Source organism: Girardinichthys multiradiatus, chromosome 11, assembly GCF_021462225.1.
Source record: "Girardinichthys multiradiatus isolate DD_20200921_A chromosome 11, DD_fGirMul_XY1, whole genome shotgun sequence".
Taxonomy (NCBI): domain Eukaryota; kingdom Metazoa; phylum Chordata; class Actinopteri; order Cyprinodontiformes; family Goodeidae; genus Girardinichthys; species Girardinichthys multiradiatus.
Window position 1 is genome coordinate 18,475,342 of NC_061804.1, and position 15,366 is coordinate 18,490,707.

Genomic DNA, 15,366 nt, shown 5'->3' on the forward strand with positions numbered 1-15,366 from the left:
TAACATGTTTAACAAGAAAAACACAGAAAGTAACTGTCATTAAATACAAACAAACAATTTTTACAAAATCTTTTAGCCAAATCTTACTCTACACAGCAATGTGAAAGAGCATGTTAAGCTGAATGTTTAAAATTTGTCTGATGCTGAACCACTTTCCAGCAGCCGAGGCAGGTGGTTTTACTTTGCTGCTGCTGCATGTGACCGAAAGATCTGGCTCTGAACAAAGACGTTGCCCTGCATGAAAAAAGGCTATCACATGGATTCCTAAAACCTTCAATGTACTGGCTACTGTTGAGTTGTCAGAAAACCTCAGACATGCCATATACACTATAAGTTGTTCCTTGCACTCTGATAGGCTACTGTTTTGCTGTGATGTCATGAGTGCTTGCTTAAAATAAGGGCAACAGGCTCAGCTGCTTCAAAGTGTGGTTGAGGGCTGAAAAGTACACACATGAGTGAGAACAAAGAGGAGGAAACGAGACAGTCCCATGTAAGTTTCAATACCTCGTCAAAAAGCCAAGTCTCAGCTGCTGAAGAGCACAGTTCGAACATGTTGTGGATTTAAAAGAACTACAAGAATGAAATCACTGGACTGAAAAGAGCCAAGCCTGGAGGTAAGAAAACAAGCGCTGCAAGTCTGCTTTACATACATGAGGTTCACACACACACACACTGTGTGGCCATGGGTGCATTTACACATGCATTAAAAAACGGACTTTTATTCTTGTTGGTCCTATTCCTGTTTAAATGTTTTAGTACTAATATAATTAAAATCGTTAAAATCTTATAGCTAAATTTAAGGATTTTGTTTCAAATTAGACATTAGAAATTAAACAATCTACATAATTTTTTTTGTATTTCAAATTAATTAAACATTTTAGATTATCTTAGTCTTCTAATCTTACAGCTGCTAAATGGAATAAAATAGTCTGATAGAAAGTCAAAATTGTCCTGACAATTCAAACTTGCATTCATCATACATGGTTTATGTTAAGTGAACAATATGTTTTAGGTCTTGTTATCTGAGCATTTGTACCCTTCACAGTTTGGTCTTTTGGTGTGTTTATTCTACAGAGTACAGCAAAAGCTGGGGGTTTAGGTGCTTCTGAAAGCTGTACAGTTTGTGACTGTGAGTCTGTTGTTTTTTTATTTAGTGCTGCAGGTACTTCTTCTCAGCCTTTGCTGAAATAGTTTGATATTTTTGCTTCAATTAATCTTTTGGGTTTGATCAAAAGTCTTAGATAGGTGGTCAGACTTCCCTTTTACTGACCTCCAGTATGGGGATAGTCAGAGTCTGTTACAAGCCGTGTTATTGCAAGTAACTACCAAGACTATTATTGATCAGCTGCTGTGGGCAGCAAACAGTTCAAAAGTCATCAGTTTAAAGGGTAAGAGGGGGAGCTGATAAACACTGGTCCTTGCAAATATTTACAAATTTATAATAATGTAATGCGTTTTATGTTTAAATAATGCCTGCAACTGTGAGCACGACATGATCATCTTTCATAGCCAGTCTTTCCTGTACACATTCAGTATAACTGAAAGGGCCATGTGAGCACAGGTAATGAAAGATTGATTTTTAGAATGAGTCTGGAGATACGTTTCCTGCTGATCCATCATTTTTCCAACATGGAATATTTCCTAAATGTAAATGTGCAAAGATAGGGATTGTTTTTTAAATAATGACAAATCTTCAAATAAACTCACAGAAAGATCTTCAATACTGACAATATACAAAAAACCAAGATCTTTTTGAGCTATGATGACAGCATTGTTTACATAGGAGAGCAATTTATTCCATCTGAGAGAAGGTTTTCATAAAACAACAAACCTGTCATGGTTCCCCCTGGCATTTTTAATGTGTCCTAAATATTCAGTGCATTTGCTCGTTGGCATGCTGTAGAGCTGAGTAAACACCCGCGAATCAATGCTGCTACTTACAGATGCCATCAAATTGCACTCTAAGTGTTGGAATTATGTTGGAATAAAGCCAGTTAACGTTTTAAGCCAAGTGTGTGAGCACACAGAAAAGTTGACTAACCAAACAGCGTTTACATGTGCATTAACAAACATACTGTACATAAGAAAGTTAAATAAACAATGATACTCTGCAACCATTTAACGGGATAGTTTGGATTTTTTTTTTTTGTAAGGGTTTTTATCTTTAATAATTCCTTTACATGTTGAAGAAAAATATCATAACACAGTGAGATTGTAGAACAGTGCAGAGGTTAAGGGCAAACAGCCAGTCAGACGGACCCTTCATTTTGGCAGATTTTAACCATTTAAACCAACTAAACTTAAAACATACTTATCTCCACATATATTAACAAAGTGTTGTACCATTTCACCCTGACCCGGAACAAGTTCAGCATCTAAACAGTATCATATAACTTCAAAGTCCCACTGTAGTAGTTTTGTGAGCTAAAGTCTTCAATAAAATACAGATTATGAGATCACACAATATTTAGCTTGCTGATTGGGTGTCTTAATTGACTCTCATTTATATGCTTTAGTTTTCAGAAAGCATAACTAGTGTTTGATCATGATAGAACATTTACCCATTAAGGATACGTTTTAATTTACAGCCACTCATACTAAAAGTACTATGAGGTTGATGCTCCTTCTTAATGAACTCCAGACTCTATTTCAACACGTGATCTGAGAAAAATCTTCATTCAAATAATTCAAATTAATAAATCTGTGTTGTTATTTCTTCTAGATTTAACTCTATGATGGTCATAGAGCAAAGTTTAAAGTGACTAAGTGCATCAAACAATTGCATCATTCCTCTAATTGTCTCTGCGGTACCTGCAAACTCTCACTATCTGCCTGTTTTTACTCATGTGTAGTAATAATACACAATAGGTCCAGTATAGAGGGCTTTGAGGGGATAGGTATACATTATCAGCAACAGGTTCCCTCAAAGACAAATATACCACAAACTTAAACATGAACAAAAGCAAAGTTGTCACCAAGCATTCCATTCAAATAATTTACCTCTAACGGTGAATGATCTGCATAAAGAAGCTAAATGTTACACCAAAAGTTTGTCAGTTTATGCTTTTTGTTCACTTCCAAATAGAGCTCTGCGGGGAGAGCTGCGCTCAAATCAAATTCATCATGTAAAAAATAATATTGTTATGTTCAAAGTTCTCTGAGCTTTCACTTTTGTAAGACATTGTTATATTTGTTGCTATTTTCTCAGAAAAACTACTTCTATGCTATTTCGCCAAAGATACGTTGGCAGAACCTTTAATTTACCTGATTAGCTGATCGCAATTAAGACCATTCCCAAAAAACCACGAGATTGGGAAATGCACAGAAAAAATATACAAAAATCCTAAAGTTTATTCTACTCAAAAAATGCAACTTTAGTCGTAACCCGAATGTTTCGACAATGTCTTGAGAAAATATTGCCTTTAACCGCTGTTAACATAGCTTTGCATCACATGGATTTGACCATTTTCTGTCTGAGTTGTTTAAAATGGGGAGCTCTGACCTGTTAGGCTTACTTTTCTACAAACTCTCCATAACATGACATGACATCTGTCTTCTACAGTTATCTAAAACCATCACCACCATAATAATAACTTTACAGAACTTCACTTCAGAAAACCAAACTATGCTCTTTCACTTTTCAGTTAGAAGCAAGTGGGAAGATCTTTCTTACAATGACTTACTTATTCTGAACCTGTGCTGACTTAACAGTGCCAGCTATCCTCCGATGTTTAAAATGGATAGACAGAATAGCAAACAACAAACAGCATGCATCTGCTGTCACTTAGGGCACCTCAGTAAAAGAGCTGTTATGCTCAGTCAGACGGCCCTGTTTAAATAAAGGCAGTTTGCTCATGCATGAGAGTTAATAAACAAATTCTCATGAAATCAAAAGTTAATAGTAATGGCCCGCTGCAGAAAACATCACCATGTTCTACTACTATCACATGTCAGTGTCCAGTATTCCACCTACTGCAGCTGCAGAGTGCATCCAGCATGACTGCAGCAATAAGGGTGCATTTCATGACCATTTCCTGCACTGCCATTTTGCGACCTGCGTAAAGTAATGCACATGTTCCTGTGGCTGCAGCCTGTCACAGGTCCAGCTTGTTCCCAGCTTTAACGTGTTTGCTTGTTGTATACTTAAGTGGACCGATTAGTTTAGAGTGTACAAAAGTAATGTGTACAAAGTGTACACTCTGACCTATGATACAGGAAAAGGTTTCTGACTCCTGATGGCATGAGGATTTGAACTGTCTTTAATATCATTTTCTGTAATTTACAAAAATCTTGAACTTAATACAATCAATATAGGTGGAATGAGAAAAAGTGAAGAACAAGCAGGATAATAAAACACTATTACATGCTGCCAGTAGATTCATGTTATCTGAGGTGATAAAAATGCAAAGACAGGCAAAAAGCTGTACCTGATGAACTCATGATCACAAAGTACATTTGGCTTCCTCTGTGAAAGATCACATATGTTTCGTTCATAAGACAGCGAGAGGACCACCTCCTACTGATCTATAACACCAGTAAAAGGTTTGGTAAAAGCTTTTACTTTAAACATGACCAGTTTCAAACATTGTTAAGCCTTTGCAAATATAGGCCTTTACATATATACAGAGAGTATAGTTGTGTAAAACCAAGACATTCATTTGAGAAGAGAAATGAGCACAAATGGCGAGTCTGACGGGGAGTTTTGCATTCAGGCCACTTGTTAGAGGAGCCACCCTTCCTCCCTTTACAGAACATATCATTTGTTATACACCGCGGTTATTCTTGTAAATGTGTCACCCACTTGTAAAATGACAGACAGACAGACAGACAGACAGACAGACACAGAGATAGATAGATAGATAGATAGATAGATAGATAGATAGATAGATAGATAGATAGATAGATAGATAGATAGATAGATAGATAGATAGATAGATAGATAGATAGATAGATAGATAGATAGATAGATAGATAGATAGATAGATAGATAGATAGATAGATAGATAGATAGATAGATAGATAGATAGATAGATAGATAGATAGATAGATAGATAGATAGATAGATAGATAGATAGATAGATAGATAGATAGATAGATAGATAGATAGATAGATAGATAGATAGATAGATAGATAGATAGATAGATAGATAGATAGATAGATAGATAGATAGATAGATAGATAGATAGATAGATAGATAGATAGATAGATAGATAGATAGATAGATAGATAGATAGATAGATAGATAGATAGATAGATAGATAGATAGATAGATAGATAGATAGATAGATAGATAGGTAGATAGATAGATAGATAGATAGATAGATTTTCCAAGATACCATTTAAAAAATCTCAATCCTTCATTATATCAAGCTTTATATGATGTGCAGACATTTTAGAAGACAAGGCAAGGCAGATTGTTTACCACCAGAAATGATCTCCATCTTGTTTAGAAGAGAAGGAGTAAAGACTCAGTGATACTTAGATCAATAAGCAGCATGTTTGGTTGTTTCATGTGTATGCTCACTTAATTTAATTTAAAGAAAATTTATATAAAAATCGTAATATCAGATCCATAGCAAAACATTTAAGGTGCTCTCAGGTCCTGTTTTGTTCTTTCCAAAATGTTGTCAGATTCCCTCTTCTTTCATCTATATCCGTAAAACGTGTATTATTAGTCTCTGATTCTTTTAACCATTATTACCAACAATGTTTTTTCTATTGTGTGTTTTGACAGTAGATCATGGCCAATGTGACTTCAGTGCCACCACCTATGAACCAGTCACAGCCCAACAATGTCACCAATTCCTTGCATATACCACAATATAGTGATGTGGAACTTGTCCTGCTTGGTGTTGCAATGGCTATTCTTGTTCTAGCAATAGTTTTTGGTAAGTATTGAAAATGCCAGTTACTGTGCCCTGTAAAATTATTCACACACCTGGAACTTTTTCACAGTTTGCATTATACCCATGAATATCATTTTATTCATTTGGATTTTATGTGATGGATCAACACAAAGTAGCAGAGAATTTTGAAGTAGAAGGAAAAGGATGCAAGTAACTTCAAATATACAAAACATGTGGTATTTGTTTGTGTTCAGTCCCACTGAGTCAGTACTGTATAACCACCAGTTGCTGCAATTAAAGCTGCAAGTGCATGGGGTCATGTCTCTACAATCCACATACATATAGAGACTGACATTGTTAATATTTGTCTTTGCAAGATAGCTCAAGCTCAGGCAGTGTGGCTTGAGAATATATGTCAACAGCAAATTTTCTAATCTTGTCATAGATTTTTTAATTGGTTTCGATCTGGACTTTGACTGGGCCATTCTAACACCTCAATATGCTTTGGTCTAAACCATTCAATTCCAGCTTTGGCAGCATGTTTAGGATCATTGTCCTGCTGCATGTTGAACTTCCAAGTCTCACAGGTTTTCATCTACAACTGTCTTGAATTTAGCTCCATCCATCTTTACAGCAGCTGTTACCAGTTTTTCCGTTCCAGCTGAAGAAAAGCACCCTCACCGCACGATCCTGCCGAACACCATGTTTCATTGCGATGATGTGGTGTTACAGTGTCAGTTTTCAGGCAAACAGTGTTTTGTATATAGAGTGATATTCAAAAATATTTATATTTTTGAAAATTTCATTTAGTACAGTAACTCAGTTCCCTATAAATTAAGCATTATATAGATTAATAGCATACAGACTGATGTTTTTAAACCTTTGTTTTTGTTAATTTGATTTTCTTCTTCAAGCTAATGAAAACACAACATTTGAAATTAAAATATTACATCAGACCAATAAAATAACATTTTTATTACAGAAATACGGGTTAAATGAAAGGTATCTTTAATAGTTGCTTAATGGCTGTTATTTTCATAAGATTTTTGGAATCTGACCAATGAGCACATTTCTTATCATTGCTGCTGTGTTTACATGTCTTTACAAGACAGATTAAATTATACACTGATGGACACTTTTTACTAGTTAAATAACTTCTGAAGGAGATTGACTACAGTTGATTTAATTTAGAGGTACCAGATTAAATGGGGTTGAAACTAAAGGCATGGCACTCTTTTCAGATTTTTTGCTGCAAAACAATTGATCTATTTTCTTACACTTTACAATTATGCACCAATTTGTGTTGGTCTATCACTAACAAAATTCCAGTAAAATATATTGTGGTTGTAGCATAACAAAAATAGAAAATGTTCAAGCGGTGTGAATACTTTTACAAGAAACTGGATTTTCAGTGGATGTATTGTTGAAGAATTAAAACTGATTGATTTTATACTTTAACTTCAACAGTTATTGATTTTTTGCAGGTAATGTGATGGTGATTACAGCCATCCTGCGCTTCCAGAGGCTCCAAACTATCACCAACCTTTTCATTGCCTCACTCGCTGTTGCTGACCTCATCATGGGTGTCATTGTGGTCCCGTTTGGCTCCAGCAACATCCTGCTGGGAATCTGGAAGTTTGGAAACGTCATGTGTGACTTCTGGACAGCAACTGATGTGTTGTGTGTGACAGCCAGCATAGAAACACTGTGTGTGATTGCCCTGGACCGCTACCTCGCTATTACGAGGCCGCTCCGCTACCCAATACTGCTCACCAGGTAAGACATCTTTCAAAGGATAAATAAAGTATATTTATAGTGAATCATATTGATTTTATGGTGCAAATATTGTTTAACATCTGTCTGTTGACAAACATTTGTTTCTTTGGGTGCAGTCAGAAGAGCAAACTAATGGAAAATGTTACCCCATTAAGACCTCAAGCACTCTTTGGAAATGCATGCAGTTGACCTTAGCTATCCCTTCCCCAATAGGTTAAGCTCTGCCATGGTAATTATTAACCCTTTTAACTCTGCTTGATTATGTACTTCCACCAACGCAGGCAGTTGTTTAATGGTTCTTAAGAGCATGAGTTTGTTTTCACCACGGCTGATTCACAGTATTATCTTTTCAGAGATTATTGCTGTGTTTTACCAAGCATGCTAAATCTTTGAGCATACTTGAGGTTTTGTATTGCGCAGTGTGGATCATTTTAATCATTAATACTGATTTTAAAATAACAACAATAGTGGAGTCGTAAAGTTCAACAGAGTTGAGATTAGCAGAGTTTTAAATTATTTGGATTTGGCCAAAGGCTTGAAGTATCTAGTGCTGCATGCCAGGCTATAGGTTTTGATTATGAAAAGTATTTTACATAGAATCAAAAGGCGCATTAAACATCAGGTCTCAGTCAAGTCCCGATGCCTGTTTTGCTTATTAATGTCATGTCTGAAAGTAACAGAACAAACTGATGATTTCAAGTTAATACATTGCTAATATTTTCAATGGCAATAACCCCAGTTCACTATTATCAAAGATTTATTTCAGTGACACGATGCAATTGGCTGGGCTTCTTTAGATGAAAAATTCTTTATTTCAATAATAAACTGAACTTGACGGCATTTCTTTTACCTAGCATTGAATTGGAATGTATGTAATTGACGTTTTATCTGTTATATGATTGGATTGAATGTACTACATATTTTTGAATTTAAATTGGATCTTTTTGTAAAGGGTCTTGAGATGGCATTTGTTGTGAATTTGTGCAATTAAAATAAACTAAATTAAAATATTTTAAGTGTCATGGATGTCCCAATTAGATACCCATTACTGGAACTGTAGACTGGTTGAAGGAATCTCTTTTTTGCCACTAACTAAAGTGAAGTCCTTTTTACCTGTGGTGTTGATGGTGTTGGCCAGTGAGTCTTGGATCTGTATCTTGCACAGTCGATTTTAAAAATCAAACTGTACTTTCATGTGCATAGCTTACAAAATTATTATATGTCATTATTGTGTTGATCTAGTGTTGTTCATCCTTTGCAATGATAGTCAAAGTGTAAGAGTTAGTGTTGCACTTCAGCAATTTGCTCCACATGAAAACATCATCAGCAGGAGACCTGAAATTTTGTGCAGTAGAGTTCACTTGGTCAGCTGACCTGCAGTGCACAGCGGTAAGTGAGGGATGAGCAGGACTGCAGCAAAGAAGAAACTCTGATCACTGCAGCTCTTCCTCTGGCATCACAGTTAAAGGACTTTAAACCATACAATTTGTATGAAAATTTAGGACTTTTTTAAAGAGTAATGTTTTAAAACCTTGTTGTATGGGGCGGGGCATGTTGTAGAGGTAGTGTGCACCACATATACAGAGGCTATTAGTTATTAACATAGCTGTCCAGGGTCCAATTAACGACCTTGGGACCTTTGCTGCATGTCTTCCCACCTTCTCTTTCTGAGCATTTCCTTTCTGAATGCTGTAAATAAAGACCACTAGTACCACAAAAACTCACCTAAAAACTTTGTTGTACTTGATACCAGTAACAAGCCCCTAATTTTAACCTATTTTGACATTTAAAACTGCAGATGTATATCTGAACATCGTTAACTCAAACTAACATTGTTAGACTCCAAACGTTCATTGTTTCTAGCTTTTTCATTCTGTGTCACATGAAAAGGCCTTTTAAGAAAGGAGCATATTTTATAAGGTGGATTTCTTAAAAGTTAAATTTACAAGTATATGTTTGGCCCCTGATTTATAACAATAACTTTTACTGATCTGCATGGTCTTTATCATCTTTCACTTTTAAACTTTCTTGTCTCTTGATGCTTACCAGGGCTCGGGCCTTCACGGTGGTGTTTGTGGTTTGGGCAGTGGCCTCCCTCATCTCCTTCCTGCCCATCTATCTCAAGGTCTGGGTGTCGGACAAAGAAACAGCTATTATATGCTTAAACAGTGAGACCTGCTGTGAATTCAACACCAATGCGGCATATGCAGTATCTTCTTCAATAGTGTCGTTCTATCTGCCGCTGGTGGTGATGATTTTCCTCTACACCCGTGTATTCCAAGAGGCTCAAAAGCAGCTGGAAAAAATCCGGGGGAGGGAGCGGCACTTCTACCACCTGCATAAATCTGCACAGCTGACTTACCCAGACGACAGCCCCTCTCTAAACAAACTCAAGACAGGAGCGGATGGAGATGACAGACTAAACATGCAGCAAATTGAAAGTATTGACTCTAGGCAAGAAGAAAAGGGGGATGAAAATAGAGTGAGGACAGAAAAAGAAGGAAAGCAGTCTGCTCCAAAGCGTCTTAAGTTCTGTCCCAGAGAGCACAAGGCTGTGAAAACTCTGGGGATCATCATGGGAACTTTCACCCTTTGTTGGCTACCTTTCTTCATCCTCAATATCGTCATAGCCATTGTAGATCTCAATGGCAATAAGGACCTATTTAGTTTCCTAAATTGGCTAGGCTATTCCAACTCAGCATTCAACCCCCTCATCTACTGCCGCAGTCCTGATTTCCGTCATGCCTTCCAGGAAATCCTTCATTTAAGGGGCAGGAACTCAGGATGGAAGGGGGCATGTGGATGGTGCACCGAGAGACAAGGTTACTCCAAGTCCCCACAGAGGCAGAATGGAAACTCTGACCTGGATCGTGTCAGGGGACTGGATGGTCAGGAGAAATCAGGGTGGAATGGAAGTCTGGAGAGTTCCATCCGAGACAGCTCACTGACCCTTGCTCTACCAGCATCATGTTGTGAACAAGTTCTAGATGTAGCTCCCGGTTCCTTGAATAGTTGGCAGGAAAACAGCTCTGGCAGTAAGACTTGCATGGAAAATATTTCTTCTATTGCTTGACCAAAAGAAAGTAGATGTTAGACCTCAAATTAAAACTGCAGTTTCATACAGCTTTGGCTAATTTGTTTGTTTGACAAATTGACTGATCTTTCTGGTCTATAAGGTGGCTGTATAACGTTGTATTTAGTCAGTATTACTGTGGTTTTACCTAAGATATCTGTTCTTCTCTACTGCATTTAATAGACTGAAATAGTCCAGCCATCCGACATAAAGTTTACATTGATACGTTCACCAAAAGCCAAAAATATAAAATATTTCAAACATAATATAGAACATGTCAACAGTGTTCTGTGGAATCCGTTTAGGAGGTGACTTGGTAAACCCTTCACCTAGAACAGTGAAAAATATGAAACACTGAAATATTTTATGTATGTTGTGAAACAGTCCATTTAAACCCAAACCAAACGTAAGTCTGGTACTTAAAGAAATCAATCTGTAACTGAAACTGAAATTAAGACTAAAAACAAGGCTTGAATTTACAAAATAATCTACATTTACTAAAATATTATATAATCTCATTGTGTATTTAGGTATTCTATCATGCATAGAAATTATGAATGGTACTGAACTGGATTTGCATCAATCTCTTTGGTAGAAATACTTTGTGTGATATTTAACAGCAAAAGATGCTATCCACAAGGGGAGACTGTGGTTTTACTGTACCTACTGTGCCTTGCAAAAATATTTAAACCCCTTGAACATTTTTTTAAAAATTGATCACATAAAAACAAACTTCAATGTATTTTAAAGATCGACACCCAGTAGTGCATCAATGGAAAAATGGACAAATAATGACACATGGCATATAGATATATATATATATATTAATATTTTTACATATTAAAATCTGATAAGTGTGGTGTAGATTTGTAATCAGCGAAATTTATTCTGATACCCCTAAATAAAAATGCTGATTTTTTGGAGAAGGGATGCATCTAAAGCTGATTTTATCTCCGATCCGTAGCCGGGGAAAATCTGCTTCATTCTACACTAGCAGTTCAGAACAAAAATCAGTTAGTGTGAGAAGACAGGATTCAGGTGTGTGAGGAGAACCGACCCGATCTCACCACAGTTGCAGTCAAACAAACATGTTTGACTTTTTTGAGGCGTATCTGGATACAGTCGGGTTGTGTGAACTAGTCACCAACCTGACTGTAAAAAGAGACATTGTGATATGATAACAGTTGCGTGCAAACTTTTTTTAATACTTTGTTAAAATGTGAATGGCCTGCACTTGTACACAGCTTTATCAAGTCCAAGTACCACAAAGCACTTTGCAGTACAATCAGTCATCCACCCTTTCATACACATATTCACACACACAGCAAATACTGCGACATAACAGTTCAAAAAACGCAACAGATTATGGAGAAAACTGAACGGACTGAAAAATATGACCAAAACAAGAATATAAAGATATCCACACAGCACCTGGAGAGACTAAATTAAGCTTTTCTGCACTCCTACAGACTCCAAGTACACAACAAAAAAAAGGCTAAAAAAGTGGATTTTGCATAATATGTCTCCTTTAAACTGTGTGATAAAGTTAAAGGGCTATTGATATGTTTCCAAGGCACTCACAGGTGCACAGAAGAAGGCATTTGCTAGTCATACAAATAATATTATTTAAAAAGTCTAAAATTGGAAGTAATACAATTTTGAAGCCTTTATTTAGAAAATAATATATATTTTATGTTGAAATAATAGATCATTTGGTCATTTTAGTGGGAGACTGGGTTGCACAGGCAGCTACAATGGTGACTGTATTTAAACATATCCTCTTCAGATTCTGCCTAACTAAGAGTCTTACATGTAAACTGAAGGTACTGGTGTGTGTCATAGCCAAAAACGTACACATGTATATGACAACAAATTGGTGTTACTATAGTGATGCTTTTTGACATAAACAGTTTTAAGAGCTGCAGAGAAAGTACTTTAGTATTTTAAAGAGTGATTCGGATGCTGTGCAGGCTACTTCATTCCAAACTGTTCATCAAAAAGATGTTTACATTAATACAAATGTTTCCAGTTCAAGCCCTTACTTATGGTAAAGCTGAGACAGAAAATATTGCACGTTAATTGCAGATTAAATAAAATTACTCACAAATTTGGTGGTGTCAGGATGTATTGACCTACGTCTACTTTTCTGGCTGTGCCAGATGGGAATGGTTAGATTGGATTAGATTGGATTCAAACTGCTCTTTGTGTTAGCCGCTATGTAATTCACTGTGGTTGATCATGATCTCATTGATCAAAACAATGCATCAGCAAATATTTTTCTTAAATATCCGAAACGGCCTAAAACCTGGTTGATTTGATTATTTATTTATAAGAGTTTATTGTCACCGGTGGATAAAGTGTGATCGGATTTAATTTTCAGATGACCAACCTCATTCTAACTTAAACACATATACCTCGTTAGTTTTGCTAATCAAAAGCGCTGATTATAAAGGCATGGACATAGATTAAAAAATAATCAATAAATAAAAATATTTTAAAATTAAAAATAAACTTGCTTAGAGCTTTAGCTTTTCAGCAGTAAATCCCCTTGGAGCTTCAAGTCACATGTTTCTTTTTTATTGATTACATAAGGCAGAAATAAAGCACCATCCACAGTTATTGGCATCCCTAATAAAAATGTGTACAAAGGTCTTAAAATAAATTGTTAAAGGGATATAAGTTTGACTGTGGGTCTAAGCTAAATAAAGTTAGGAATTCATTCGTGTTGGTTACAGTTTTAGTTCTTTTAAACTTTTTAATGATTCCGCTGACTCTGACTAACGTCAATGGCAATGAATAGTGGCGATGAGTAACGTGTCATAAATTTGACAGTGTGAGTTTGTTTGCTACTACAACAATGACAAATTAATTGTAAGGCATTTCCCTTATCTTAACCTGGAGCATCTCTTGTAATTCCCATTTTAAGGAGTTTTAAGGAGAGAAATGGGTCTGAATGTTTCATCATATTTATACTTCAAGGGAACAGGACTAATGGATAACAAAATAAAAGTGCAGAGACACTCTTATCAAGTTACAAAAGTAAAGTATAAAATATAAAATGCTTGCTTTACATTAAATCTCATAGGATTTGTTGGGTTGTCAATAAACATGGTTCTCCCCTTTCTGTAAAAAAAACCAAAAATGTTTGTTTCTCAATGTTGGATTTTTTTTTTTTCCTAACCAAAAAGAATAAGGTGAGATAATGCTACTGCAGTAACAGATTAATTTATTCACCATTCTTAATTACATATATATTTATTTGTATACATCTTTACCAGGTATGGCCATACATGTGGAGGGCACTATATGGTCAGTAATTAACTTTCATCCGAAAACACAAAGCTGGAAAATGTTGTTATTTGCATTGCTAATCAGTTTTTTTTACACTTCCACAAACCTCAAACATCCAGACAAAACATCCATTAAGCAAAAAAAAAAAAAAAAAAAACCTTGAGGCTCCACTTATGATAAGGTTATGAAGAACAGCTCCTCTGTTCGGAATTCCATCCCTGTAAACCTCCAAAGCATTTTTGGTGGCATTTTTGTGTATGAGATAAACATCTGATCCTCTAAACTTGTGACTATCAGATGGTTTCTATTCTCTGAATTCATGTTCTATCATCACATATTGGCTGGGTCTATTTTTTGCTTCTCCAAACATCACTGTAAAGCCACACTTTCCTTTTGTTCTGCTCTCTTTAGCTGCACAAACACTGCAGCATTTCAGACAGAGCCGAGGAGACCGTTATCGCTCAGTTGGGGCCACTGTTTAGATAAGATTGTCTGTCATGCTCACTTTACAAACAGTGTTAGGGTTACACATGTTGAAGTGCTTACATAAAATAAAATAGTCTGATCAGAAGCTTGGTTAATATGGAAAACTAAAGACCTTGTTTTTTTGTTGTACAATTTCAATATTTTAAATAAACTTGCAAGTCTTACGTTTAATAAAATTACATCTAAACTTGCATTTAACTGTAAATATAAAGTACATATGTTTGAATATTTAAATAATTGTGATTGTACGTAAGTGTAAGTTTGAAACATGCCTCTGCATCCATGGATGTCTTAAAGACACTTTTGCTGTAGTCGCATTTGCCTGATTTTAACTTTATCTAAATTCAAAGTGATCCAAATTTATTCCTGCTGTTCTTTATAGACCAAAAAGAAAAACATAGATTTACTTTGCAAAAATGTCTGACCCTAAAGCCCTTTGTATTGGATGTACAGCCAAAATCTCAAAACATCTAGACTATTTTAAATGATGCTTGTGTTATATGTTTCAGAAGCTCATTAGAGGAAAGTGTTTTTTGATTTCTACCTCATGATCTAAATGAATGTCATCTCACTGCTGTAAATATGTATTCATATGATGTTGTATATGTCTGTAAGTAAAAGAACAAAGTTTAAAACTGTCATTTAAATATGTTCCTTTGCTTGTCCTCGGTTGGTGTGTGGTTATTTCTGAGTCAGTTTTGTGGTGCTGTTTGAAAAGGAGGGGAAGCAGAGCAAGTCAGATTAAGTTTTCTATATCTAAAATACCCACCACTTGCTTTCTTAAAACACAAATTAGCACAAAACACAACAGATTTGGAGAGTTTCTGTGCAGCACCTTCCACAGCTAAAGGTGCTGCTGTTAAATTCTTAAAGAGACCGTTGAAGCAGCTCAT

At 35.8% G+C, this 15,366-nt stretch overlaps 1 protein-coding gene across 2 annotated transcripts; it reads left to right on the top strand.

The window, feature by feature from the left end:
- The first annotated feature begins 444 nt into the window (after positions 1 to 444).
- Positions 445 to 15,138, top strand: LOC124875850 (beta-2 adrenergic receptor-like). 2 transcript variants are annotated; one of them, XM_047378247.1, is made up of 4 exons: positions 445 to 614; positions 5,736 to 5,889; positions 7,332 to 7,623; positions 9,673 to 15,138. In XM_047378247.1, exons 2-4 carry the CDS (start codon positions 5,742 to 5,744, stop codon positions 10,694 to 10,696), a joined length of 1,464 nt encoding a protein of 487 aa, XP_047234203.1. In that variant the 5' UTR covers positions 445 to 614; positions 5,736 to 5,741; the 3' UTR covers positions 10,697 to 15,138. The 2 variants fall into 2 exon arrangements, with proteins under 2 accessions (XP_047234203.1, XP_047234204.1); XM_047378248.1 differs by having other exon boundaries at positions 5,739 to 5,889.
- Positions 15,139 to 15,366: the final 228 nt, after the last annotated feature.

Bases quoted from the DNA above. Each gene is read 5' to 3' on its own strand.
- LOC124875850 (XM_047378247.1), top strand. From the start codon at position 5,742: ATGGCCAATGTGACTTCAGTGCCACCACCTATGAACCAGTCACAGCCC. The intron at 5,890-7,331 runs GTAAGTATTGAA...GATTTTTTGCAG, and splicing joins TGTTCTAGCAATAGTTTTTG to GTAATGTGATGGTGATTACA. The intron at 7,624-9,672 runs GTAAGACATCTT...GATGCTTACCAG, and splicing joins TACCCAATACTGCTCACCAG to GGCTCGGGCCTTCACGGTGG.